General features: G+C 37.3%; 4 protein-coding genes and 1 long non-coding RNA gene across 7 annotated transcripts; 3 read left to right on the top strand and 2 right to left on the bottom strand.

Moving 5' to 3' along the window:
• The first annotated feature begins 90 nt into the window (after positions 1–90).
• LOC141905537 (DNA primase small subunit-like) lies at positions 91–3,649 on the top strand. The gene is made up of 13 exons (XM_074794434.1): positions 91–258; positions 341–498; positions 585–691; positions 803–876; positions 1,075–1,211; positions 1,340–1,401; positions 1,523–1,637; positions 2,462–2,554; positions 2,651–2,789; positions 2,886–2,955; positions 3,104–3,165; positions 3,298–3,396; positions 3,479–3,649. Exons 1-13 carry the CDS (start codon positions 150–152, stop codon positions 3,496–3,498), a joined length of 1,245 nt encoding a protein of 414 aa, XP_074650535.1. The 5' UTR covers positions 91–149; the 3' UTR covers positions 3,499–3,649.
• LOC141905544 (uncharacterized) lies at positions 3,580–7,122 on the top strand. 2 transcript variants are annotated; one of them, XM_074794447.1, is made up of 5 exons: positions 3,580–3,598; positions 3,888–4,409; positions 5,069–5,113; positions 6,026–6,151; positions 6,682–7,122. In XM_074794447.1, exons 2-5 carry the CDS (start codon positions 4,325–4,327, stop codon positions 6,927–6,929), a joined length of 504 nt encoding a protein of 167 aa, XP_074650548.1. In that variant the 5' UTR covers positions 3,580–3,598; positions 3,888–4,324; the 3' UTR covers positions 6,930–7,122. The 2 variants fall into 2 exon arrangements, with proteins under 2 accessions (XP_074650548.1, XP_074650556.1); XM_074794455.1 differs by lacking the exon at positions 5,069–5,113.
• Positions 7,123–12,002: 4,880 nt separating this feature from the next.
• On the bottom strand, positions 12,003–12,677 carry LOC141898143 (uncharacterized). The gene is made up of 3 exons (XR_012618519.1): positions 12,584–12,677; positions 12,303–12,419; positions 12,003–12,122 (listed from the first exon to the last, which is right to left on the bottom strand). It is a non-coding gene; the product is annotated as an uncharacterized LOC141898143 (long non-coding RNA).
• Positions 12,678–13,107: 430 nt separating this feature from the next.
• LOC141915177 (death domain-containing protein 1-like) lies at positions 13,108–19,481 on the bottom strand. 2 transcript variants are annotated; one of them, XM_074806608.1, is made up of 14 exons: positions 18,753–19,481; positions 17,693–18,071; positions 17,390–17,576; positions 16,443–16,535; positions 15,978–16,118; positions 15,697–15,882; positions 15,181–15,463; positions 14,959–15,091; positions 14,260–14,782; positions 14,129–14,183; positions 13,845–14,041; positions 13,658–13,766; positions 13,335–13,577; positions 13,108–13,255 (listed from the first exon to the last, which is right to left on the bottom strand). In XM_074806608.1, the coding sequence occupies exons 1-14, from the start codon at positions 19,366–19,368 to the stop codon at positions 13,233–13,235; spliced, it is 3,168 nt and encodes a 1,055-aa protein (XP_074662709.1). In that variant the 5' UTR covers positions 19,369–19,481; the 3' UTR covers positions 13,108–13,232. The 2 variants fall into 2 exon arrangements, with proteins under 2 accessions (XP_074662709.1, XP_074662710.1); XM_074806609.1 differs by lacking the exon at positions 16,443–16,535.
• A 1,776-nt stretch (positions 19,482–21,257) lies between these two features.
• LOC141911903 (uncharacterized) lies at positions 21,258–24,888 on the top strand. Its single transcript, XM_074803003.1, has 3 exons — positions 21,258–21,488; positions 22,055–22,364; positions 22,574–24,888. The coding sequence occupies exons 1-3, from the start codon at positions 21,453–21,455 to the stop codon at positions 22,903–22,905; spliced, it is 678 nt and encodes a 225-aa protein (XP_074659104.1). The 5' UTR covers positions 21,258–21,452; the 3' UTR covers positions 22,906–24,888.
• The last annotated feature ends 229 nt before the right edge of the window (positions 24,889–25,117 follow it).

A 25,117-nucleotide genomic window follows, 5' to 3' on the forward strand; every position in this document is an offset into this window, starting at 1 on the left:
GTTAATCCAGTTTTGCGCTGAGTCTGGCGTACGCGTTTTACGGTCACTGTGTGGAGCCCGCTAAATTTCAATTTCCGGATTTTACTTCCGGGTTCGCATTTCGCTAAAAGTATATCCACAAATATTGCTTTTTATCCAGTTTGGACGCGATGAATAAATCTAAATATGACGCGGAGTCATTACCTGATTTACTACCGTTGTACTACAAACGCCTGTTCCCGTACGGTCCTTATTTCAAGTGGTTAAGTTACGGCGGAGGTGCGTGTGTGAAATAAATTTAAATTAAGTCTTTATTGATTGATCCTTGTTCTTTCGATATTGGGAACTTCCTTTTTTTCAGTTCAGAAAACTGTGTTCACTCACCGAGAATTCTCATTTACGTTGAAAGATGATGTATATATACGCTACCAAAGTTTTTCTGATCAAAATGAACTTGAAAAAGAAATTCAACGGCGATGCCCTTACAAAATTGATATTGGTGCTATTTTCACTCACAGGGTACAGTTTTCGTCGCATCTGTGTCACTCATAATTGAATCAGTCGTTTTGTGTTTCCTCAACAACATTTTTGTCATTCTTTTTCAGCCAAAAGACAACAAAACAGTGAAAGCTGCCGCATTTCAAGCTAAAGAGAAAGAACTTGTTTTTGATATAGATATGACAGACTACGATGATGTAAGGAGTTGTTGTCAGTAAGTGAAACATTATATTGTCATCACAAAATACTCTGCACCTTTTTGATATTTTTTCATTCATCAACTTGAATAGAATGAGATATATGTTAAAGTTTTCTTTTCTTTTAGAGGTGCTGATATCTGTCTGAAATGCTGGCCACTTATGACAATAGCCATACGTATCGTGGACACAGCCCTGAGAGGTAAGATATCCTAAGGTCTAGGGTCCTAGGTAAAAAATTACCACTTCCTAGCACATCTGGAATTTCATTTGCCCCCCTCAAAAATTCCCTTGCCCTACACATTTTGCTCTCGTGCTACTTGCCCTGCATATTAGCAATGTCAATAATCTTCTTGGGACTTTAATGCTTTGTACAATTCCTGGAACTGTTTTTGTATAGAGGATTTTGGTTATGAGCATTTGTTGTGGATATATTCTGGACGAAGAGGAGTGCATTGTTGGGTGTGTGATGAAGGTGCTAGAAAATTGTCTCAATCAGTCAGATCTGCCATAGCTGAATACTTATCTGTTGTAAAGGTAACTTTATAATTGTCAATGGTTGGATTTAAAACGTATGTTTTAATCAACCTGGATTATATACTTGTAGTATTTTACTGAAAATTCAAACGTAGGCTTACTGAAATGGTCTTCTTTTGGTTTTACAGGGTGGTGATAACCAAATTAAAAAAGTTAAGTTAAACAGAGATAATGTACATCCTTCAATACAGTAAGTGTTTCAGTCAGAAAAAGAATCTAGAGCGATGCTGATATTGCAGACATTTTCGCTTAAAATGATGCCGCCAAAACTATCATCATGCTTCATCATCTACGTTCTCTATTTTAATTAGGCGAGCGATCAAAATTATTGAAAAGCAGTTTGATGATTATGCTGCAGTCAAACAAGATTTCCTAAGTTCTGATGAAAAAGTGAAAAAGGTTTTGTCAATTATTGATGATGATGAGGTAAGTTCACTTGCCTCTTTAAAGCCCCGAACACACTATACAAATTCGCTGCGAAATTTGCCGCAAAAATATTCGCAGCGAATTTATCGCCTGGAGCGGACACACCTATGCGACCAGCTGCTAGCGACCTCGTGCAAATCAACTAAATCAAAAAATCTTTATTAATCACTTGATACAAAGCTCGTCATTGATTGGTCCGATTTCGAGTGGTTCACGGCGGAATTCGTATCTCACGGGACACACTGTGCGAAAATATTCGCTGCGATAAAATTCGCCGCGAAAATATTAAACATCTTTGATCGGTACGATTTTCGCATGCGACGGATCGCACGCGAAAATCGGCTGAAGCCGACCGAACACACTATGCAAATTTCGCTGCGAAATCTGTAATCGCAGACGCTTTGCGAATAAAATCGCATAGTGTGTTCGGGCCTTAAGACTTTGCTTTTTCGGCAATAAGCACTATCATTCATTCTTTATTTTAGATAGCAGTAATTAGCCGCGTTCACACTAGATTTGGCCCTTACGAAGTACCGTACTTCGCTGGTGCCGAATTCACCAAAATACAGCGCTTATACAGCCAGTTACGTTCACACTACGAGTCGGCAATTCGGCACTTAGCCCAGTATAGTAGTCACCCAGTGTGCCAATAGAGGGGAGTGTAATTAGTGCTAAGGTCAATAAGCCGCGTATTTCATTACGGAACTGAACAAGCCACGAATAGGCCTCGAATAATTTCCTAGTGTGAACGCTTTGTACCGTACTGAAATCCTAGTGTGAACGCAGCTATTGTCTGAATACTAATGTTCTTTATGAATTTTCAGATTAGTTCCAATGTGTGGAAGGTCAAGGAGTTCGAAAACGCAAGTTCAAAAGGCCGATGGGCAATCATTAAATCAGCTTTAGAAGTCGAAATAGTATGTTTTTGGTCAAAGAAAATTATAATTTTTCAGCATGTTTCAATCACTGATATTTTAATGATCCTGTACTACATTTACGTCTATTTCTATTAGGCGGAGAAAAACAGGATGGAACTAAGAAACCGGCGTGACGAAGTTATGCTACAGTACGCTTATCCTCGGTTAGATGTGAATGTCAGTAAGGGTGTTAACCATCTGCTGAAAAGCCCCTTTTGTATTCATCCAAAAACAGGTGAAATTAGATTCCTTTTTGAAACTGAAAATGCATCTTAAATAGAATAATTACTTGACTATATCTCTTAACTGAATAATATTTTCATCTGTACAGGGCGAATTTGTATTCCTATAGACCTCAAAAGTTTGGAATCATTTGATCCTTTTTCAGTGCCCACAATAAGGTTAGTTATGTTCTACAATAATATATTTATGTAATTGATACACATATAGGAAAAAGAGGACCTTCTTTGTTGAGTTTTTGGCTCTTTATTGGAGCTTTCTTGATTTGGCTCAACTCATGTAAATTCACTAACATCTCATTGTTTGCAGCCAGGTGATAGATGAAATGAATGATACAGAAAAGACTGATGTCGGACAGAAGAAAGTTCGTGGTATGGATTATTCATGATAAGGGGAAATATCAATCAGGAAATCTCATCATTTATGTTCTCACTGTCAAGAGAACATGTTTGTACATACACGGCAATAAAGATGAAATTCATAACTAATTTTAATTTTTTCAGATTACAAGAAAACGTCAATGGCGGCGAGTATGCTGGTTTTTGATCAGTTCATGCAAAATCTAGAGAAAACATGGCAAGGAAAACACATAGAATTAAGTGGTAAGCTATTTATAAAACAATTATATCTTTATCCATGTAATCTTTGTTTTAGAAATCATATTGTCATGTTGTATATTTACAGATATGAAAGGAGAATTTTAACATCGTAGTTGTATTAGCTTGATTACAGTCTGCTATCATCTTGAATGACAGAAGAAGCGAGATGTAATTTTCTCAAGATAAAACCGATTGTGCATTTATTGTAAATACTTGTATTTGTTATCTTAGAAATGAATTAAACAGATAACGTTTTACCGCATGAAAGTGTATGTTATGTTTATTGAGCTCGTGTTCGTTTTAGAATTTATTTTCAATTTGTCTGTTGGTATTCGTCTCATTTCGCAGTTGAATGCAATTTCCTGAACATTGGTAAAACGTCGAGGAAGGAGATGAGGAAATGGCATGAGACATTTTATTGACAATTTCATGGGATTTTGGTCGACAGAACATGATTAGTGGTACTTTTATACGTTCGTTTCTATCATTTCCAGCCTGGTTTATTGGTAATTAATGCATGAAATGAGTACTGCACTCCAATGTAAATGGGTTTCACCGAGTGCTGTTGAAGTTGATAGCTTCGGTGTGGCAGCTGGTAGTCCCCGTTCGTTATATATTCACCGGCGCACTAAGCCAAGCATTGCATGGTTTACTGTATGGATTTCTACTGTTGTTGCCGGATGACAGATCGTTGCCATTATGGTTGGTTAGTAGTACTGTATCGCAATTATGCTAGCGGAGATCATTGGTACTGATGTTGCATTGCGATGCAGTACTAGCAGCGGCGATTCGTTTTAGAGTTCTTACGGTGAAACCAATGAACAACATCTGTCAACGAACCAGTGAAATTATCGAAATGGATCGAGGAAGAACTTGAATTTACGGAGAAACCGTGTTAAACTTTAATACCGTGTGTAGCTCAGGACAAAAAATGCGGGACCCTCTTCAGTTCGGGCTTCCTCGTTTGGGTCTTTACCTATTCGTAGGATTATTTTTATACCAGCTAGCAGCAGGAGGTAAGTTCGTCGACTGGGAGTTCATAAAATCGTCGGAAGACGATGGTTCTTTTTATAGGAACATCATATATCCATGGCAACGGTCGAATCTGATATGCATCTTCGGCATCGTTGATGATTAAAAAGAGGTGTTTATTTGTTAGATCTGTGAAAAGAGTTCTTGCTATATTTGCACGAAAGTGAAGCCATCCATCACCTCACGATGAATAATTCTTGTCATTTTAGCTACGTAGCATTAGCAAATAAATTAAGTAAACATAGTTAATTAACGCGGTACTGCTTGATGTATGCACTGCTGATATCGAATTTGCCATCGCTGCAACATCCCTCTAATAATTAGTTCCTTTCATCTAATATCATGTCAGAAGATATTGACTTGACAACCTAAATGTAATTTGCCATCTATTCCGCGCGTGTTATTACTTATAGAAACTAATCATCTAAGACATTCCGTAACAAATCGTAACCGAAAATGAACAATTATTAATCTAACAATTCTAATCTAACAATTGAACCCATAATTCTTTAGTTTTCATTTAAAACAAGCTTAATGTTTATATTTTGTGAAATAGATAAACTATTATGTTGTTCGTGGGATCCGGATGTTTTTGCTCGGGTAAATTAAAGAATTACACATGAAGCCTTTTCTCATGTTTTAGGATCTTTTAACTCGCTGAATCCGATCTATGAGAAAAAGAAACCAGGTGAAAAAGAATTCTAAAGCGAAAACTGGGAATATTAAATGTGTTTACACTCTTTCTTATTTTGACTATACTCAAAACCTGCACCTGTAGGAATTTTTTCTTTTTTTAAAATTTGCATCTCTTGTGTGCGATTGTCATTTTGAGCCATTGATTCTAAAGCAACTTTTATACATTTTTTCTCGTTTTGAAGTCTTTTATATTGTCACATATTCACATTGATATTTTTAATACCGGAAAAGCTTTGTCGGTAAAACCATCAGCTGATTGGCACTCACACCCACCTGGTCACACCCAATGGCACCTGACATGTATTAAATATAATGTATTTATTGGCGAGATTGCCAGTGGTAACGTCGGTATGGTTATTGGTGGCGAAAGGGAAAACACCGTTTGATAGAATCCACTTTAATCACCAATTCCACGTTCTAAAAGTCCATTTCCAAGTTCTTCGAATTGCATGAGCATGGATCTGAGTGCCGCATGAAATAGACATCAGACCGGCGAATACACCGCGCGCGCTTTCATCAATCACCATACGTTGAAGGTTTTAAAATCGTTTTAAACATTTCTATTTTTTTCTTAATTGAATTTTCGATTACGTTTAGAAATCATTATTTAGTTTACTCCGTTGGTTAACAGATTTCGCTTTTTTTTCGAAATTTCTTCGGAAAAAGCCATTTTCAAAATTCTTTTAAATAATTAAATATATACATATGCTTTACGATAATATCTGCAGTATAAACTTTCTTAGAATGCTATCTGTTCGTAATTTTCTTTCATCATCGCTTTTTGTTTTACTAAGAATAAAGTACTAACGATAATTCGCCTTGTCTTAATGATTTTTTGTATTTTAATTTCGATCGAAGTATAATTTATACTCGCATAAGAAAAATGGTCATTCTATATTTTCAGCCAAAAAGCCACTGCAGTGTTACGAATGCGAAAACGAACATTCGAATTTTATGTGCATGAGTGATTTTAATATCGTCGAATGCGCTAGGGGATTTGATACCTGTCAAACCCTCATAAGCTATTCAGGTATGCAATGAAATATTGTCATTTTCAATTTTCCTTCGTGGTATTAATTATCTGAATACGTTATCCATGAGCCACGGCGTACCGCACTTCGTCTGATGATGAAATTCATCGAATTTTTGAAATTGAATTATCTCTTAGTGTCTCTAGAGACTGCACTATATGGGTAATTCAACTAATGCAATGCCTAATTGATAGAGAAATTGAATTTGAATCCGAATCCCCAACAATTGGTGGTGTTGATTCGTCGCCTTAAAGTTAGCATATAGCGTGTTTCTCCGTAGCTACGTTATTGTTGTTGGTAAGCGGATGGGCTTTTAGCCAACTAAAAACCAACAATGATGTTTCTGAAAACATCCGATCGTTAAACCAAACCACAGACAGGTTACTGGCTAGTTTCTCCGCTTTTCTTACCGATTTATAGTTACTTCGTAAGCTTAACATCATTCTATCATTCACAGTATAAACCGCTTATATTTTAAGAATTTCAAAATTATCTCGTCGTGTTTTATATACTTTACATTCTATTCTAGAGAGAAGCGAAAAGTTGTCAATCAGCAAAATATGCACGAAAAACCAATCATGCCACGCGCAAATTAATGCAACCAGAGCTCGTATGCCATGTGATTTGACTAAGAACAGTTGGGTTTGCACAACTTGCTGTCACACGGACAAATGTAACCTCAACGGAGCCCACGTTACCGTTCCCATGCACTGGGCAATGATAAGTGCAATTTTGATAATGCTGACGAGTCTTTGTTCCTCGGATGAATTTATGTAAATAAACGCTTGCTTAGTCGTAGGAAAGAAATGAAAAACGTTTTGAAATGGGGAATTGCAAAAAATGGGAAATAAGTCAAGCAAAATAATAAACATCGGGGGTTTTATTTAGGGTTGTTTGTAATTATAGATTTATTCATTGTTCATTATTCACTTATTCAATGATATTCTAGTCCATGCATATTCTATTGATAATATTTGATTTTCCATTTTACATGAAATTACTTGTTCCATTAAACCATTGAAATATGAAATGTACATATAATTTTGATAGTGCTACTGAAACCAGTATTTTATAAATGTAAATAACAAGCTATGGATTTTTAACGAAGCAAAATAGGCCCAGAATTGTTCAAGAGAAGAGTATCCCTTTCGATTGGGTAGGATTGTTATTATTATTAACTAAATCTTAACTAAGTCTTCCAATTAAGAAAAAAAACCTAATGAACGTTTTGCGTTCTGGCGATTATCATGGAATGTACTGATAATACGTCAGCCTACATACAACAATCAGAAACGTATTATATTAGGAATTAACTAATTGATTCTGAACGTTGTTCTTTCCGTCTATGTGAATAGTGATACATAGCTACTCCAAAACATTCTTTATAGATTTTACAGGATTTAAGGCAAGAGTTCCATTTTATCCATTTATACTACAATTATCCAATACTTACAATCTATATATATAATATATATATATATATATATATATATATATATATATATATATATATATATATATATATATATATATATATATATATATATATATATATATATATATATATATATATATATATATATATATATATATATATATATATATATATATATATATATATATATATATATATATATATATATATATATATATATATATATATATAACATACGTACTAGAAGAGAAATATAATTCAGTTAATGCTTCAAAGTGTGTCTGCGTCTTTCGATATTCGTGCGAATCAACAATCAACTGGTTGTGGTGAATAGTCATTTGTCAGCGATGAAATCGACGACACTTCTAGGAGCGCATGACAGCTTTCCAATGGGGATGGATTCGACGTAGCAGCCACGTAAATTTATAGTCACGGCTAGAGCTTACTTTTTGATCATCTTCATTGCGTTTTCTGCTTTCATCGATACCCTATAAGCGGTGTGAATGGAAGGAAACCCATGAATCAACAGACGATCATTGAACAATGACATGGCCATTTGTATACGCGGTACTTCTGAACGTAGGTTTCTTATTCGATGGATCTATTAGAGACGACAGACTTCTATCGGTATCTTCCTTTTGGAGCACTTGAACACTGTCCTTGTTTATGATGTGCGCCGAGAATATATGTCCTTCATTTGGAGCACTTCGAGACGTGCCTCTCCTAAGGACCATATATACGGTATGACTCGTTTAATTCGGATCGGTTTATTCGGATTTTCACTTATTTTGGACTAAAATTCCGGTCCCCTCTAGGTTACTTCTATTCAAATGAGAGAGCACATAATTCGGATTTCTTTTAATTCGGACAAAATTTTCCAGTCCCATGATCCGAATTAAGCGAGTTCTACTGCATATGGCCATATCCCGCCATCGACAATGATCTCAAGTCAAATAAACCAACACGATTGAAGGACGATATTCGACTTTGTGGAACTGATACATTTTTATTTGGCGGTAATGAGAATCAAGCAACAACGTTATTGGAAATTAAATATACATTAACAATAAAATAAATTTTGGTATAAACGTTTAAATACGTTTTAAATACAGAACTTTATAAAGTTTGAGACAATTGCATGTGGAAAGTTAAACCTTTGTCTAATTCTATTAAGGATTGATGATTTAATCACAAGGGGGACAAAACTGAAATTACCTGAATTGAAGCATGTTTGAGAAGAGCGAATGATAGTACCTGGTACATGTAAATGAATTGCTTAGAAACTGCAAATAAGCAGTGAAATACTGAAATTTTCCATTGACAGCTTCAGTACCAGTAATAAACCATATAATTTGTTGACTGTTGAATGATGACGTACATATTAAGTGAATAGTTAAGCATGATCTCTTCAGGAAATGTCATTAAATAAATAATTCAACCATATTGCATTTATAACATACTCCCAAGCGAAAACTGTGCTGCATATGAAACAAAATTGTCTTAATTTGATTGTCCAAGATTCAACGCCTGAATGAAACAAATGGAATATACGGAAAGTAATTCGGTACAAAAATAACAGATTTCATGGATAACAAAATTATTTTCAAACGAATGAGCAGCAAAAACTGAACAAAATATCAATTTTAAAATAAATGCCCACAAGTAACAGGGGCCAGCTTCGTAGGCGTTTATCAAACCTAAAACGGCAATATTCATAAAGTCTGTGGGACTAGATTTAACAGATAAATCAAGTGGTGAATATTACTGTGTAAGATGACACACATTTTTCGCCCATTAAAGCACAATTTTCTGGATTTTGACAGGATGTATAACCCCCAACAACAATCAAACCGATGACCAGATTAAGATATCGGCATGCTAATCGATTTCTTTTTCTTTAGGGTGTGTCCGGAAATGTTTCAGCATATCGCCCTTTTGCGTGAACTGTCTACCGCACCGAGGACACGAATACGGACGAATACCTTCGTGGATCAGATTGTGTCGTTTCAGGTGATGCTTCGACGAGAACATCTTATTGCAGACGACGCACTTATGCACGAAGTGATTACCCGTGTGTCGTACCTCGTGGCGTCTGCAGTGATATCGCTCGACAAAACCCTTTTTACAAACACCGCAGAAGAACTTATTCTCTTCTCGGCCCTCATCGTGAGTGCGCAGATGTCGTTCATAACCGGATTTGTGTTTGAAATTCTTACCGCAAAGATCGCATAAATAGTCACCGGCGAGTTGATGCGAGCGTAGGTGGCGTTTCAATCGACATTGCATTTCGAAAGATTTCCCACACGTCGCGCATACATAATACGTCTGCCAGTTTTTCTTGAATATAGTATTCACCGGCATATTCTGCGTGTTGATCTTAACCGGAATCATTGTAATTTTTCCCTGGTTGTTGACTTCACTTTCCGCGCAGTTTTGCAAGGCACCGGTAGCCGAGTCCTTTTTACCATCCATAGAACATGTAAGCGTATCGCAGATATATGCTCGATAACTGTTGTCATCGGTTTCGTTGGCTTTTTTCATCGGACTGAATGTCAGATTGTGATCGTCGTCGAATGACTTTTTATTCAAATCGTTCATCGAATTCATATCAATATTGCTATTGAAATTATGATTGTCAAAACTATTCAACGGTCCGAGTTCATTTTGCGAAAGAGCGGGGCCGCTGCCAAGCGTTTTACTATCATTAAAACTAGTATTCGGATCGTAGACTTCTACGACAGCATTATTAACTTCGGATACATCGATGAATTCAGACAAACTCTTATAAACTTCCATCAGCGATGGAGCCGTACTCAAAAGGCTGTGATTGTTCACTTCGGAGGACGACTGATTCAGAAGGTCGTCGGCGCTGATTTGATTTTTCACGAAACTGTCCGTTTGTGGCGAGCCGAACGAAGAGCCGCGTTCATTCGTAACGGTCGATTGAATGTTCAGAGAATCGTCGCTTTTCGTCGGGGTCGTGATACGCGATTGAAGCATGCTCGCGCGAACGATATCCGACGAATCGATGAAATTTTCCGAGTCCGAGTGCGATTTGTTCGCGACCGACGAATTCAAATTTATCCCGATATCTCCGGTTATCACGTTCGTACTGGCGCAATCACGAGGCGTATAACCAACCGGAGTGGTGGAAAAGTCATAGTCGGCATCACAAGCCGATGACATGATGTTCTCCGTGGATTGTGACAATGAAGGATAAGAAAAGGATAGAGAATCACAACTATCTACATTTACTGTTGTTTGACTCACTAATGACGGCGACGTGTCCTCATTATCCATTTTTTTGGTTTGTGGGGCGATGATATTTTCCGTTTTTGTGACGAGACTACAGGAACTTTCCTGAGCACGCATTATAGCTGAATTCACTATCGATGGCACACTCAATTTCGGCAAATTCATCGGCTTTTGATGCGACTCATTTAAAACTAATGGATGAATTATCATTATGCTATTCTGTCCAATAGTATTTTCAATCATGGCTATTGTACCAACGGTCTCTGTTTTCTTGGTTTCCTTTTCACTATCCTGCTGTCTATGAGCCATTATCTCGTCCATTGCTATATTAGCCTTCAACCAGCTCGGTTTTTTAGGTATTTTCTTTTTTCTTTTCTTAGCCAGTTTTCTTTTGTCGGTTAGATTTATCAGAGGATCCTCATCAAAAATTGCCGGATTATTTCGAATTTCTGTATCTTTGAAATCTAGCCCATTCCCCGGGGATAGGGTCTTATTGGCACATTCATTCGCAGCTGGTTTTATCGGAATATCTGTATCTAACATAAGTTCATTTCCGTTATCATCATCGGAGCGCTCCTTAACTACGCATACATGAAGAACTTCAGTGTCAGATGTTGATTCGTATGCTAGCCTGGTGTCTATGCTGTCAAAAGGTTTTTTCTTCGGCGTTGAACTAGTGTTTAGACTGTGTTCTTTATCTGAAAGGTTATAAAGTTAATCAACGGTCAGATCATTCAAACTAAGAGAAAGACTGTCCGTAAGATCTCGATAATTATCACTTGTTTAATGTGTTTGTAAACTGTGATTAAACTTACCATTTATGCTCAATTTGTGCACAAAAGATTCCAGATAAGGACGACTGTAATCGTAGTACAGTGGATCACCTTCCAGTATACGGGTAGTTGTAACAAAATAAATATGTTCTTTATGTTGAAAAGCAACTAGATTCTGTTGTGATGGTTTCGATGCTCGCTGTACATACATCATCCAATTACACAATTTTGGGTCATCCATTTTGATATATTCCACATTTTCCATGTTCTTGAAAATCTTCAATACAAGATGGGAATGAAACAATATCACAAAAACCGGTTTTTTATATGGCTTTCAACAAATGAAAACACAGATTTCATCATGCCTTACCATCCAAGTTTGATCAATGCAATTCTGGTCAATTGCATCAGATGAAGGTCCATCAAGTGGCCCAAATCTAATTCCTTTTGAAATCACCACCTTAGCACATACTGTGAACAAATCTGTTTTGACGAGATCTGGTTTTACTGAAGAAAAAGAAAAGAATTATAATAACATAGTAATCAATTTCAGGCCCTCATTAACGATAAATCTTCAAACTGAACTAATGATGTAATTAACCCTACTGAGTGAACATTAATTATCCAAAACCCCATATACTATTTTGTCTCTATGGCCCTAATTTAAAAACAAAAATTGCTATTTACATTCAAGACAGTTTGGTAACGAGTAGTGGGATTTCAGCGCTCTCGAATCGGGGATAATCTTGAATTCACCATGCTTTGGGCATGCATCTAGATAAGCCGTTTGACAGTCATGACACCCTGCAATTAGACATATTACTATAGTCATTGCGCAATACACAATTTTTGACAGTTCACAATCACCGTATGGTGCTGCCACCTTCATAGAAACGAGTCTGCAAATACAAAGTCTTTCACCAGTTAAATACTCAATAAAGCGCTATATTCGGGAACATGTTGCTTACATAGTTTAATGCTGTCATATACCAAAATGTCACAACATTCACTGAGAGATTCGACTCGTGTATTCTCTAGATTTTCAGTTATTACATCATTTACATTTCCGGGTTCGACAGCGTCCATATTTACGCAGATGGCAGCACAAGACGGCTAGCTAACAGGCAGTAAAAACTGGATGCGGAAGCTTTGTACAGTAAAAGCCGGAGTAGGATTCATCTCAAAATGTAAATCCGCCCGGTGCTCTAAGCATCGATTCGGCCTATATCGGTTGTAAACCAGACCCTCCATTAGCGGATGAGAGAAATTTATTTGTAAGATGAATTGGTACATAAATTAGAGAATTTCAGTAGTGCTTCTCCGAAAGCTGGCTCCAAGAAAACCCGGGAATGAGAAAAATAGTCAACGGCTCGGTGGCTCTCCGCGTGACAAAACATTCAATCAGTCTTTTGCCCACAAAATTGAGCCCAATGGAAGACCTTGTCCGAGAAAAATATTCAACTACCTTATCAAAATTGAGATATAAACAGGGAAGGTTTATTGAATATCACGAATCGTATAATATCACAATCCAGTAACAAATCTGGCGTCCGTCTGGTCTACTTCTGTGTTAAATGAGGGCAATCCACATCTTGGCATCGACGATCAAGGCAGAATTTATGCGACGAGCTTAACTTCATCTGAAGAGAAGACACGGAAAGGACATGGAGATATAATTCAATTGATTCAATCCCCTCTATGTATTCAAGAATATTTTACCTGCCGCTTGTCTGAATTTGAGTCGTTGTAAGTGGCGAATGAGATGGTCAGTATCAGATTCCTCTTTACTTCCCCAGCGTTTGCACGCGTCCAACAGTTTCAAACGATTATTTTCATTAGCGGCGTCGATTTCTTCAACTTCTGATTCGGAAAAGCCGAGACCTTTCGTTGCGAATAGTTTCCATTTTCCCAGCACTTCAGAATTTTGGGACACACGAGCGCAAGCTTTTTCCATTCGTTTTTCTTAGATAAGGAAACATAATGCAATTCAATTTGAAAAATCTTGAAATTATTGGTCTTGGAGAAATGTTTTCACAGCCTACCTCGCGTTTCCTTTTCCCGTTCTTCTTTAAATTTGAGATCTCTTTCTCGAACCATTTCGGCAACCTCCCGACGCCCGGCACTTGCCAACGCCCTGTACAAAGTGTCTCCCTAGAAAAAGAATAAGGAATGATACTGGAACGATACTTTTGATACTCTCATACTAAATTGTCATGAACATCGTTTTACCTTGTCCAGTTGACGTTTCTCTGCCTTCCACCACGTAGCCAGCACGCAGTATGCCATCTCTTCGTCTTGGTTGCAAAAATCTCGTTTTATTATTTGTATTTGTGAAGTCGACAATTCGAAGAAACTTGCCAATCTGAGGCTGTCGTCATAATTCATTTCGGAAGCTATTTCACGGAATAGCTCTTCGTTGATTATACCTAGAATGACAAAAAATCAGAGGCAGAATTTAGATTTCATCCATAGATTTCTCGTTACAGTCTTTAAATTCAACATGATTTCCTTACCATTTGGAATGATTGGAATCGAAGTAAGATTTCTTTTCTGCTCTTGTTTTTCAGGCTGTGAAAGAAATTAGCTTTGTTATTTTATGATATTCCATGAATATCTAGCGAATTCAATCTATTTGAATATATACCTTAGGTATATTGATTTCTAACTCAGAAATAAGAGTTTTTTCCGGCACCATTTCGTATCGGCGACCCTGTCCTGTGTCAACCAGTTTCTTCACTTTCACATCTGTATAAAGTTGTATGAAGCCGTGATAGTCGTGGAAGCATTTGTTTGCGAATTTATCCACTTCAGTGACCGATAAATCCACACTGCTCTTCATCTGACAGTTGAACATCAAGCGCGTATCAACATCCTCTTTATCGCTGGTAACATTTCCTCTGAAACCGAAAGTGATTATCTGTCCCTCGTCACAAATGTGCTCTTTACTGGGTTTTGGTCCTTCTGTATAGCCCTCGCTGGCCAGCTCCTCCAGCGTTTTCTCCAATTTACTTTTCGATACGCACAGTATTTTTGCGGTTTTCGGGGAATCGTGATTTTGACGTAGTACGACGACGGCTGATCGTTGAGCTTGCAGTCGTTCTAAAGTGGCGGCCATCTTTTCGACGTCATCTGGCTTGGAATGCATTTTTGTTCTCAACAACAGGATCCTAAATGTCAAGATATATCAACTAGAGTATGAAAGTCTCTTAGTGCTACAACGTTTTGGCTGTGCTAAAATGGCTATCTATCATGATTGCTATAACGAAATGAAAGCTAGTTAAGGAATATCAGTCAACCAGTCGATCAAGTGGAAAATCAATTCAAATTTCCTATCGAAATGTACCTTCCAAAAGGTTTCTTAAGTATTATTTCCACCATATCTTTAGCGCCTAAGTCTTTAACCGCTAGGTCAGTCGAGATGGTCCAGTGACCTGTCTCCTCTCTCGTCAATAAATGTACCATATCTTCTTCATCGTCTAAAACATGATGACATAGTTGAAAAAACGCTACAGTGGAAAAAAATAAAACGTTTGGAAGTTTTCACAACCGAAATATGCATACATACCATCTTTCCACAGCATTCCGATACCGTATGACTTTTTCGGACTATCAGAGTCCGTGATCGGCGTTATTTTTGCCTTGGGTTTCTCACTGGCTTGTTGTTGATGTTTAAGAGGATTTTGAGCTAAGGTCATAGTTAACGAGACTGGTTTCAAGAATTTCTGACTGGGCAGTCCGAGGCGTACGACTGCGCTAGCAACGATAAGTCGATCGCAGACGCCCATTGAGCCGTCGGGATTTCGCAATTGTTTTGCAGCTTGAACAACCGACGATTCGAATGGTGTTACCTGGATATAGACAAAGCTGCTTAAATACTCAACTTTTTCCATGTATTCATCGTGAAATGATATGATAATCGAACGAACCAGTTCCACAGTTCTGGAATTACATATGACTTATAACAAAATAAAACTGAAAACTGGAACCCTTAGTTCAGAGTGTCACCTTGATAAGTGAAATATGAAAAAATATGGGTACTTCTGAAATTCACCTGTCGAAATATATTGAAAAGAAAACTCACGTTTAAAGTCAGAGTTTGCGGATACGAATCAAAGCAATCGTTTTCGAATGTTAATTGAAATCTACTGTCAACGGATGAAGTAAAAGTGCCACCCGGTTTCTTTATCGTAAATGTATCTTTCTTCGGACGTGTGATCACAGCCATTGTCCACGTACGTCTAGTTCGAACTTCAGCAAGTTTAAGGTCCTGACAAGAATTCAGAATATGCATAGATATACATATATAGGCCTACCCACGATAATTCGATTGTAGTTAGTCGAATTTAAAGCATATCTACATACCCGAAATTCGGGAATTGTCGCTTCACGCGTGGTCATATCGCGCCATGTGCCATTTTGTAACTCTACTTTCACGACTGTTTCTCGGTATGATATTCCCTTTGGTGCGTTGTGAGGAACGGCTATGGCCCATGGTTCTTCCGACTGCGGAAATGAAAATAAACAAAAAACATGGATGGAAATGGGCTCCAGATATTCTGAATTCTGTTTACACGATATAGCTTTATTAGCGCCACAGTTTATACGTGCAAGAAACCACCATAAACCCGGAAACGTCGGTTCGGTTTTTATTCTGGGTAAATCTTTTAATGAAGCTTATCTCAACGAAGCTTCTACCATCAAAATGCACTCTAGAAATACCCTTCATTTCAAAAGATTACTAGAAGATATTTACATTTTCTATTCGTGAATAGTTTCTGGATTTCTGGTGGTTTCCGGGTTTACAAACAGACGGTTTCTGATACGTACAACCTCTCCGCGTGCTTCCATTTTTGTTTTCGCTTTTTTGCCCGCTTTTTTCTGTTTTGCTTGCATAGCCACTCTTCTGTCATCGATCCGTACCTTGAAAATTTAATTTCACAAATCCAGATTAGCCTCTTTCAGACTTTTCATTTACCTGTTCTTTTTGCACACAGGGTATGGTACTATATAGACCGACACACGATTTTAAGTGCATACTAGACGCGAAGATAAAAAAACAATGTTATATTTGCAAACTGCGTTGAAACGTCCGTGTATTCCAACGGCATGGAACAAATCGAATTCCATATTGCGTTATACTTCATGATTTATTCAACTCAATATTTTCTCATTATCGATGTGTGGCGCAGAACTACAACTATTCTCGTACAATGAAAAAGTAATTGGACGGGCTTGCAACATAATTTACGTCTGCTTAACTATTGTTTATTTCGTTAACGCTGCAGCGACGGAAGTCAATTAGAAACAATCGATGAGATGCAGTGTTAGCCTAGCGGTGGTTTCCTGGAAACGACGAAAACGGCAGTGGTTATCCGAATTCGGTAGGAAATGCATTATCGGTTTTCCAATTCCGGTATCCTGCACTGTTGCATTCCATTAAAATGCAAATATCTAAGAAAATTGTAAAATAACAAAACAAACCACCGACTGATCGTGGCAATGCTCTCGTTCGGAAGGATGTGAGATTCACGTGCACGAAAACCGACGTTGCGAGTGAGCTGACTATGCTCTAGTCTGCACACTTTCAGAATAGAATTTATATATTAACAGCAAAATTGGGACTAATTTAGAATTATTGTTGATATACATTATCGTCTTCTCAGAACCAACATTAAGATTCCCTTTAAGTGGTGACGATCACCTATGGCAACTAGTAATTCCTAAAATCCTCTAAGTGTTAATATGGTAACTATTTTTGTTATTACTAGATTTACCTTTAATTCCTCAGAAGGTTCCACTCTAATTAGGCCACTAACAAGTTCCTCGTCATCTTCTAATGGGACGTTAAGGTCATACAAGCTCATTTTTGTGCAAGTCAATTCTTTCTTTTGAAAAGTTCCAGGTGGAACACGAACGATGCAAACGATTCCATCAAATTCTGAATTGTCATCACATTTATAGCTAAATGGTAATAGAAAATTATCGGTTGAAGAAAGAAATGAAAAATACCGGTTTCTTTCCTCGTGAATTCACGTCCTGTAGAAATTCATAACGAAAAAATATCGTTTGGTTCTTACTCAAAAATTGGCCATGATTTAGGGTCGTATTTCGCATCTTCTTCGCGTCGAAGCCGTTCTTCTTCCTCTTTACGCTTTCTTTGCTCTTCTCGTTCGATTCGCTTTCTTTCTTCTTCCTCTTTCTTCAGTCGTTCTGCTTCCTGTCTCGCTTCGTCTTCCCGTTGGCGTTCTTCGGCTTTTCTCAGTTTGGTTTCCTCGTCGTCATCGTCTTCATTTTCTCCTTTGTCCTTCTGCTGTTTCGATTCCCGAGCCTCCAAAATTGCATCGATTGCTACAACGTCCTGTTCAGCTTTAGCGATTGCTTCCGCGGCCTGTTGCGCTGTCTTGGCTGTCTCTTCCTCTGCCTCCGCCGCTAGCCGTAAAGCTTCTTTCAGACGCCCTATATTCCATAAGTAAAATGCGTTTACAATCTTAAACAGATCAAACATTTAAACTATCTATCCTTGCGTTGATTATCTATATATCATATAAATTATTCTATATATTATGTTAATTGTATAGCTTGGTGATACATGAATATAAAGGTATTATACGTTTTACTTTTTACCGTTGGAATATTGATATTTTTAATGAATTAAGATAAATATAGCTATGCGAGGGCATTGTTCCTTTTATTTGAAAAACACTTAAGAAAGTAATATAACGACAAAAGCCTCCCCGTGATTCGACCTATTTCATGTACATACTAAGACGTCTTTTATGATATGAATATAGTGCATTAAATAAAGTTTAAACGCTCAGCCAAAATTAGAAATAAAAATCGACGGAAATTCGCGTCATTCTAAAGATTACGACATACGTAATATGGGTGTGATATAATTCATTTTCAGATCTTAGACACGTTTCTTGAATGTACAAACTGTTCAAACCTGTCAGAATGTGTAGAAAGATGCTCGCACAAATTTTGGAAACGTATTTACCAATATGTGAACGACACGTACTATTTACAATAAGTACTATTTCAATGCGAATAATGTAACGTACCCCCATCCTCAAAGTATTGGAATCATTTCAACAAAATGAGAAAATTGAATGTCAAAAAATTCACGTAAATTCTTACCTGTTGCCTCTCGGTCGATTGTTGCATCATTTTCTTTTTCAAGTTTTTCCCTCAGGGTCTGGCAAATAGCCTCTAAAGCCTGACGAAGGTCGTGTATGGCTGTTTGCTTTTTGACTTGTTGTTGTTTACTTGTGTCAAGAATTTCGATCGTTTCCTGGAGGGAATACTTAAATTCAGACGCGTACTGGTAATCAGATAATTGCGAAGATTTCAGACGACCGTGTTCTCTGTTCAAATTTTCGATAGCCTCGTTCAGTTTGTAAAGCAGGTCACCAGATTCCATTTCTGTAACGATAACCCTCTCACTGACTTCATTTTCTCTATCTGCATTCGCAGGAGTAGGTTCCTTCTCTTCATCTGCTGTTGGAACTTGCTCTATTTCTTCTTTTTCTTGTCCATCTTGTTTTTCTGTTTCCTCGCCTGTCACGTTATCTTCGGGCGCCACTTCATCTTTTGGAGCATCTTGCTTTTCGGCTTCTATGTCTATTTTGGAAGGCGCGGAATTATCATCCGTACTTTGTTGGTCATTAGTGCCCGCTTCTTTTGACGATTGTTCTTCCGCTACATCTCCCGCTAACGAACCTTTTACCGATTGTTTTTCCTCCGTGTCGGCCATTTTTGTCTTACCTCATCGACTGTTATTAAATAGATATATGTTTGTGTTTTACATGTGCTCTCGTCGCAATGAGTCGGTGATCAGAGGCACTTCTTTAACGTCTATACAGTTGACTGGTATGATCCTTTGTGCGGACGCCAATACGCGTAACCATTGAATTTTTTTCTGCATTCACCGCTCGGTTGCTATCAATAAACAGCGATGAACATTTCTATTCAAGTTACTGATTTTAGTCTCATGTACAATGCGCTATTGGTTTGAATAAAACCAGATTGGGGCAAATGAATGATTATAAACTAAGCCTTATATATCTTATATAGATCTTCCTGATTTCGTAATTTGTTCTCCTTATTTCAGATCGCCTCTGTAGTAATTTTGGAATTTGTTTTGCTTCGCTAGGTCTTATGATTGTATTAGTTACGGCGGAGGATAAATGAATAAATATTGCCAAGTGATTGATGTTAGTTTTGTTTATCTAATCTAGAATGATATATTATAGTAATGCTTTCGTAAAGTGGATAGGTAAACTTTGATAACAGCCAAAAGTATTTTCAAATAAATTTTCTCAGTTCTTCTACAAACCTTCCGTAAATCGAGGGGCAATTTTCAGCTGCTAAGAACTATTTTCAAAATTACTATGAATTAAATGAAAATAACAAAAAAATAATTTTTTCGAAAGTTTGCTTTCTAAACAGTACCCAAATTTATCTACTAATAGTAGATAAATTCGGGCGCTGTTTAGAAAGCAAACTTTCGAAATGGCAAAATTCAACACAGTTATAATACTCATCGAGATGAGGAAATAGATATCACATTCATAAAGAACAGTTTTAGACAATTTACGAATAATCTTCAAAGGCCGAAACCTTTCGAGCTCGATACAGAAAAATCTAAAATGTATAGCTCGATACAGAATGATAACACAGAATCACTGTGCTCAAATTAATGTATACGTGTCTATGATAAATTCAATTTCATGTTTAAAATATCCTTGGAACGTAATTCAGTGTTTCATGTTTGTGTCCTGTAACTTCTGAATGGGCATGAATGCCAGTGAGTGGTTATTAATTACCAGTCGTCCAGCGTGCATATTTTACAATATTTTGTATTTCCTTTATACTACTTCTTGTTGTAAATGAAATGTACGAAATGTATATAATCTAACTAAAATCATGACTGCGCACAACGACCATTATTTCAATAAAAATGTAAATTTGACCTCGATATTAGGGCTATCATTATGTGAGAAGTTATTTCATTGTTTCGCAGCAATTTATGTTATTGTTCTTTGTATGTAATACAGGTCCACACACAAATCCTCTCCGTTTATGAGAGTGTACTAGAGTGCAATATCCGTACCATAATACTGAGTCATATGTTGGCAAAATAAACCAGATAGATTTCAAAACTTATTCAAAGAGTGAAAGACATCGTCAATCTAACATCAACATATAATCAATTTATCTCCAGAAAGATGTATATTTCACATTGCGGCATGCGTGTGTTTTATTTTTCTATAACTGATTAATCAGATATTGATCTTATTTTCAAATATACAATGCCTAAATGTATTTATTGGGTCAGTATTAGTTTCAATCGTAACTTTTTGTAATCGATAAAGGAGTAAAATTCTCATATCACTTCAGTCAAATTCGTGGCCTTTAATGAATGAATTTATTTTCGTTTAATATATACAAATTGAATGTGAAGGACATTGAGCCATTAGGCTGTACAAGCGCCATAATTGAATACGTATGTCATAAACCCGTTTGTAAATTTTTCGAGGCTAACAATTTTAAAAAGGTTTATCGAGTCTAATTGCTTATACTCATCATTCACACGGAAACGTGAACTAAACAGCCGTTGTTCCAATTAAGTTCCGGGAGCGGATGAATATCCTGGTCGGTCGTCTATACGCGGTGATGCATCTACGCTATTATATCATTACAGAAATATTCGACGTTTTGTACGTGTTTTTAACTCTGGTGGTTTGAGTCTATACCTATCCATCTATTCCATCACAACCACTGGATAGCGTTGTACAGTTCGATATATATAAGCTTACCATTTGATACACTACACAGATGGAATCTTCACTCGATAAACTCAGAAAAGATCTAGTGAGTATTATAGCATGCGATGATATGTACATATACATAGCTACCAGCTTTTGCAAGTAAAAAATCATGTCCATTCTCAAGATTATAAAGAGTTTATATTATTTTACGTCACATATATTTAACACTATTCAATGGCCTGTGATCGTACAGACAAATCCGGGACAGGTTCGAAAAAGGTTCGAAAAAATAGTCATTAGAAGATGCATTCTGATGCAATTGCTTAACGACTTGTGGTCTTATTTTAGTCTGTTCCATTAATTGCTTAGACAGAATACATGTGAAAAAGGTTTCATTCATTTTTTCTGACGTTTAGAAAAGTGTTGGCCTTGAACTTCCGCTGGGGGTTTCCGTTGGGGGATACGTTCACAGTGTCAAACTGCCTGCCATGGCTACACTTATTGATTTATATAAAAGTTTAACTCATAATTCTGGTTGAATGTTTAGTAACGTTACTTATTGAGGCAAGTGGAAAGAAATGTAAACGAAAAGATGATACAAAAGAAGAAAGAATTATTGAATTTGCAAACATTATTATGATTCATCATTGTTCATTTCCTCAATTACAGTCGGCTCTTTCGCTTGAAGATGAAAACATCCTTCGGCAGCTCATTCATATTTACGACAATATCCAAATGCTGAACGGTAAACGGACATCGAGACGACAAAGCGATGCGAGCGAAATGATCATTTATCGCAGGGGTTTGAATCCTGATGCAATATCAGTCGGACGGTCCGTGTCAATGAAACCGATGAGGCGCAGTGAACCAGCGGTAAGGGATAGAGAGCGACGTAGTAGAATGAGCAGCCAGTCGTCTGCCGATGAACTTGATGATGTACCCGAATCTGCGCAGAATGCACCAGTATCGATAGAATTCGGTAGGTTACTTCCGTCCAGTGCATCATTCCCTGTTATAAGCAATTTCTCGACTCAAGGTAGAAACTACGTATTCTAACAAGAATGTGGAACTTGGTTCTGTTTTTTCATGATCTACACTCATAAGCTTTGTGTCACCTGTTATGTCGGACAAAAATTGCAAATATTAATGATGATGATGCTGATGATGATGATTTTCTTTATTATTCAGATGACGATGACCTATTTTCATCCCCGCTCGGCGACCTTCAACTAGATTTACAAACAGAACTTGGGGATATTTTGCAACCGCTCCACGGCATACTGTCCCAACGTTTATCGAGTATCGGCTCTCGAGACACACCTAGCCCGCAGAACGGCGCCGAACTATTGCGGGATACTCCGTCTCCGGCTTCGTCGGTTGATGTGGGGCTACAGCACCAACGAGATGACCTGGACGTGTCGTACGCAAATATTCTGAGGCGAAACGTTAAAATATGGCGAGAAAATAAATATCGCCTGAATACCTCCGATACTTTAGATGGAATAATGTTTTTGAGATGAGGAATTCAAAATTAAAGCGAATTTATTCTAGGAAAAAATATAAACGGTATCTTATTATCTCTGAAAATAACGACTAAGTTTGAATTAGCATGTTTGTAAATTATTTGAATTTGAATTAATTCTTCGCATCTTGGGGGTAAACATATATGTATAACTTACATAGTTCCACCGGGGACTCATAGTTTTAGAGTCCCATGGTTCCACCAATGTAAGGTTATTGTTGTGAAAACCACTGTTGTTAACGCTTCTATATAAGATATGGTGAAATGATGTGGTAAGGCTTTATTTGTTTATCACTGTCCACAAACAACAGTTGACTTCGGTTTCATATATTTACCTATTTAAGCGGTTTCAGTGAAATGGAATGCGTTAAAATGCAAATAAAGTGTTTCCATGTGAAGGACAAGTACTGTATATATATACCTATCTACGCACAAAGGTCCGAGTAGATCCATAAACCGGACAATACATTCGACCTCTGGGAAATATTCTCGTGCGATATTGATGAGGCTGCAGAATCTACGCGTTCCGTCCTATTATGTTCAGCGAGGAAATCAATTTGTAAGCCGTAGATAGCGGAGACAGGTTGTCATCATGGGTTACATTAGATAGTCGCAATTTACTTTCGACAATTTACATGTTGGTTGTGGTCCTATAGAAAAGAAAAACTGACGTTGTTGATACACGGAAAATTTTAGAAGGTAATTTTGTTCAATGCTGTCAATCAGATGTTACCGTTGAAAGCAGTTAAGTTTATTTCCGTGAGTTTTACAACTCCAAACTTGTCACTTCGTTGATTGAATAATTTTTGTGTGGATTATTCCAGTGTTAATGACTCATACGAAAGCTACTCACGGGATGGCGGACTCGTCCGCGTGGTCATCGTCTGCACCGAACCCGGTCAAACCAGCTTTGTCGCCTGTCATGCTTACAAACGGCGTTCCCAAATCGCCCCGAATCTACGACTCAAAACGCCTTTCATTAGACGACAAATCGCTGACGTTAAATAGAAAACAAGATAAAATACGCTTCAATCAACATCGAAACCAATTTCATCTGACTTATTTGGCGAGACCAAATACAAGGAATTACAATTCATTTCAATGTTTTTATCCGCGGAAACCATTCGGTGTTTGTACATGGATGGCCAGACCAAACGGCAATATTGGCGAGGCATACCCGCCTAATATTAGAACTCTGTTGCAAATGCATCGAAGCAAAATAAAATCAGCGATGATCGAGGCTGATCGAAAAGGAATCAATCCTCCAATGAATTCTTCTGACAATCGGCGGGCGACGTCAAAAGCCACAGATAATACGGAATTAAGTAATTATAATTACCATGAAAGTAAAATCAAGTTCTCCAGAGCTTTGATACTGAAAAAGTTACAAGATATCGAAAGACAATTATCGATGGCGTATGGTGATCGGCGACCGGCTAAAATATCACCCGCTAATGTAGTACATCGCGTTGTAGCACCGTCGAGTGAAAAGTCGTCACAAGATGGCGAAGTAAGCAAACGAATGGTGGCAAATATTGTGCAGCCAGTGAAATCTAAAAATCGTTTCAGCTGCTCGAAATGTTCCGAGACTACAAACAATCGAACTCAGCGAAATGGACAGGATCTAAAAGAGTTAACCAAACCGATCGAATCTAAAAATGACATTTCCGAAAAAATCGAATCAGTCGAGAAGAACACTGACCATTTAATTGAAGAAAATCAAATGAAATCGAAAGCGATACCCGAGAAAAAGAGGTCTATATTAAAGAAGAAAGCTTCCGAGGCAGCTGGATCAGATTTTCGTCCCAGTGAAAACTTCACCGTCTCAATAACTTCCAGTGATTTGAAGCCCACATTTTCGATGGTCCACGCGCACAATGTTTACTCCGCGAACTCTTGTTTCCGCAGAGACGAATCTCCAACGCGCAGAAATGTCAGATTCTCTTCATCCAATCATGTTATCGAGTACATGCCTTGAAATTTATGTATCTCTCAGAACTTTAATTGATATAATAGAAATATTTTATGAGAATTACTAAAAATTACTAAAATTATTTCTTGTAAATATACATGATGGACACTTACATCTATATACAAATAAATTACTCAATTAAAGTCTCGTTGCCAAGATCTTCTTTCTATATAAACGTTAGCTCGTACTTTTTCTTCGTGCACTGAACCAAGAAAAAGGGGGCCAATAATGTTAGTTT

The sequence above is a fragment of the Tubulanus polymorphus genome, chromosome 1, assembly GCF_964204645.1.
Source record: "Tubulanus polymorphus chromosome 1, tnTubPoly1.2, whole genome shotgun sequence".
Lineage (NCBI taxonomy): Eukaryota > Metazoa > Nemertea > Palaeonemertea > Tubulaniformes > Tubulanidae > Tubulanus > Tubulanus polymorphus.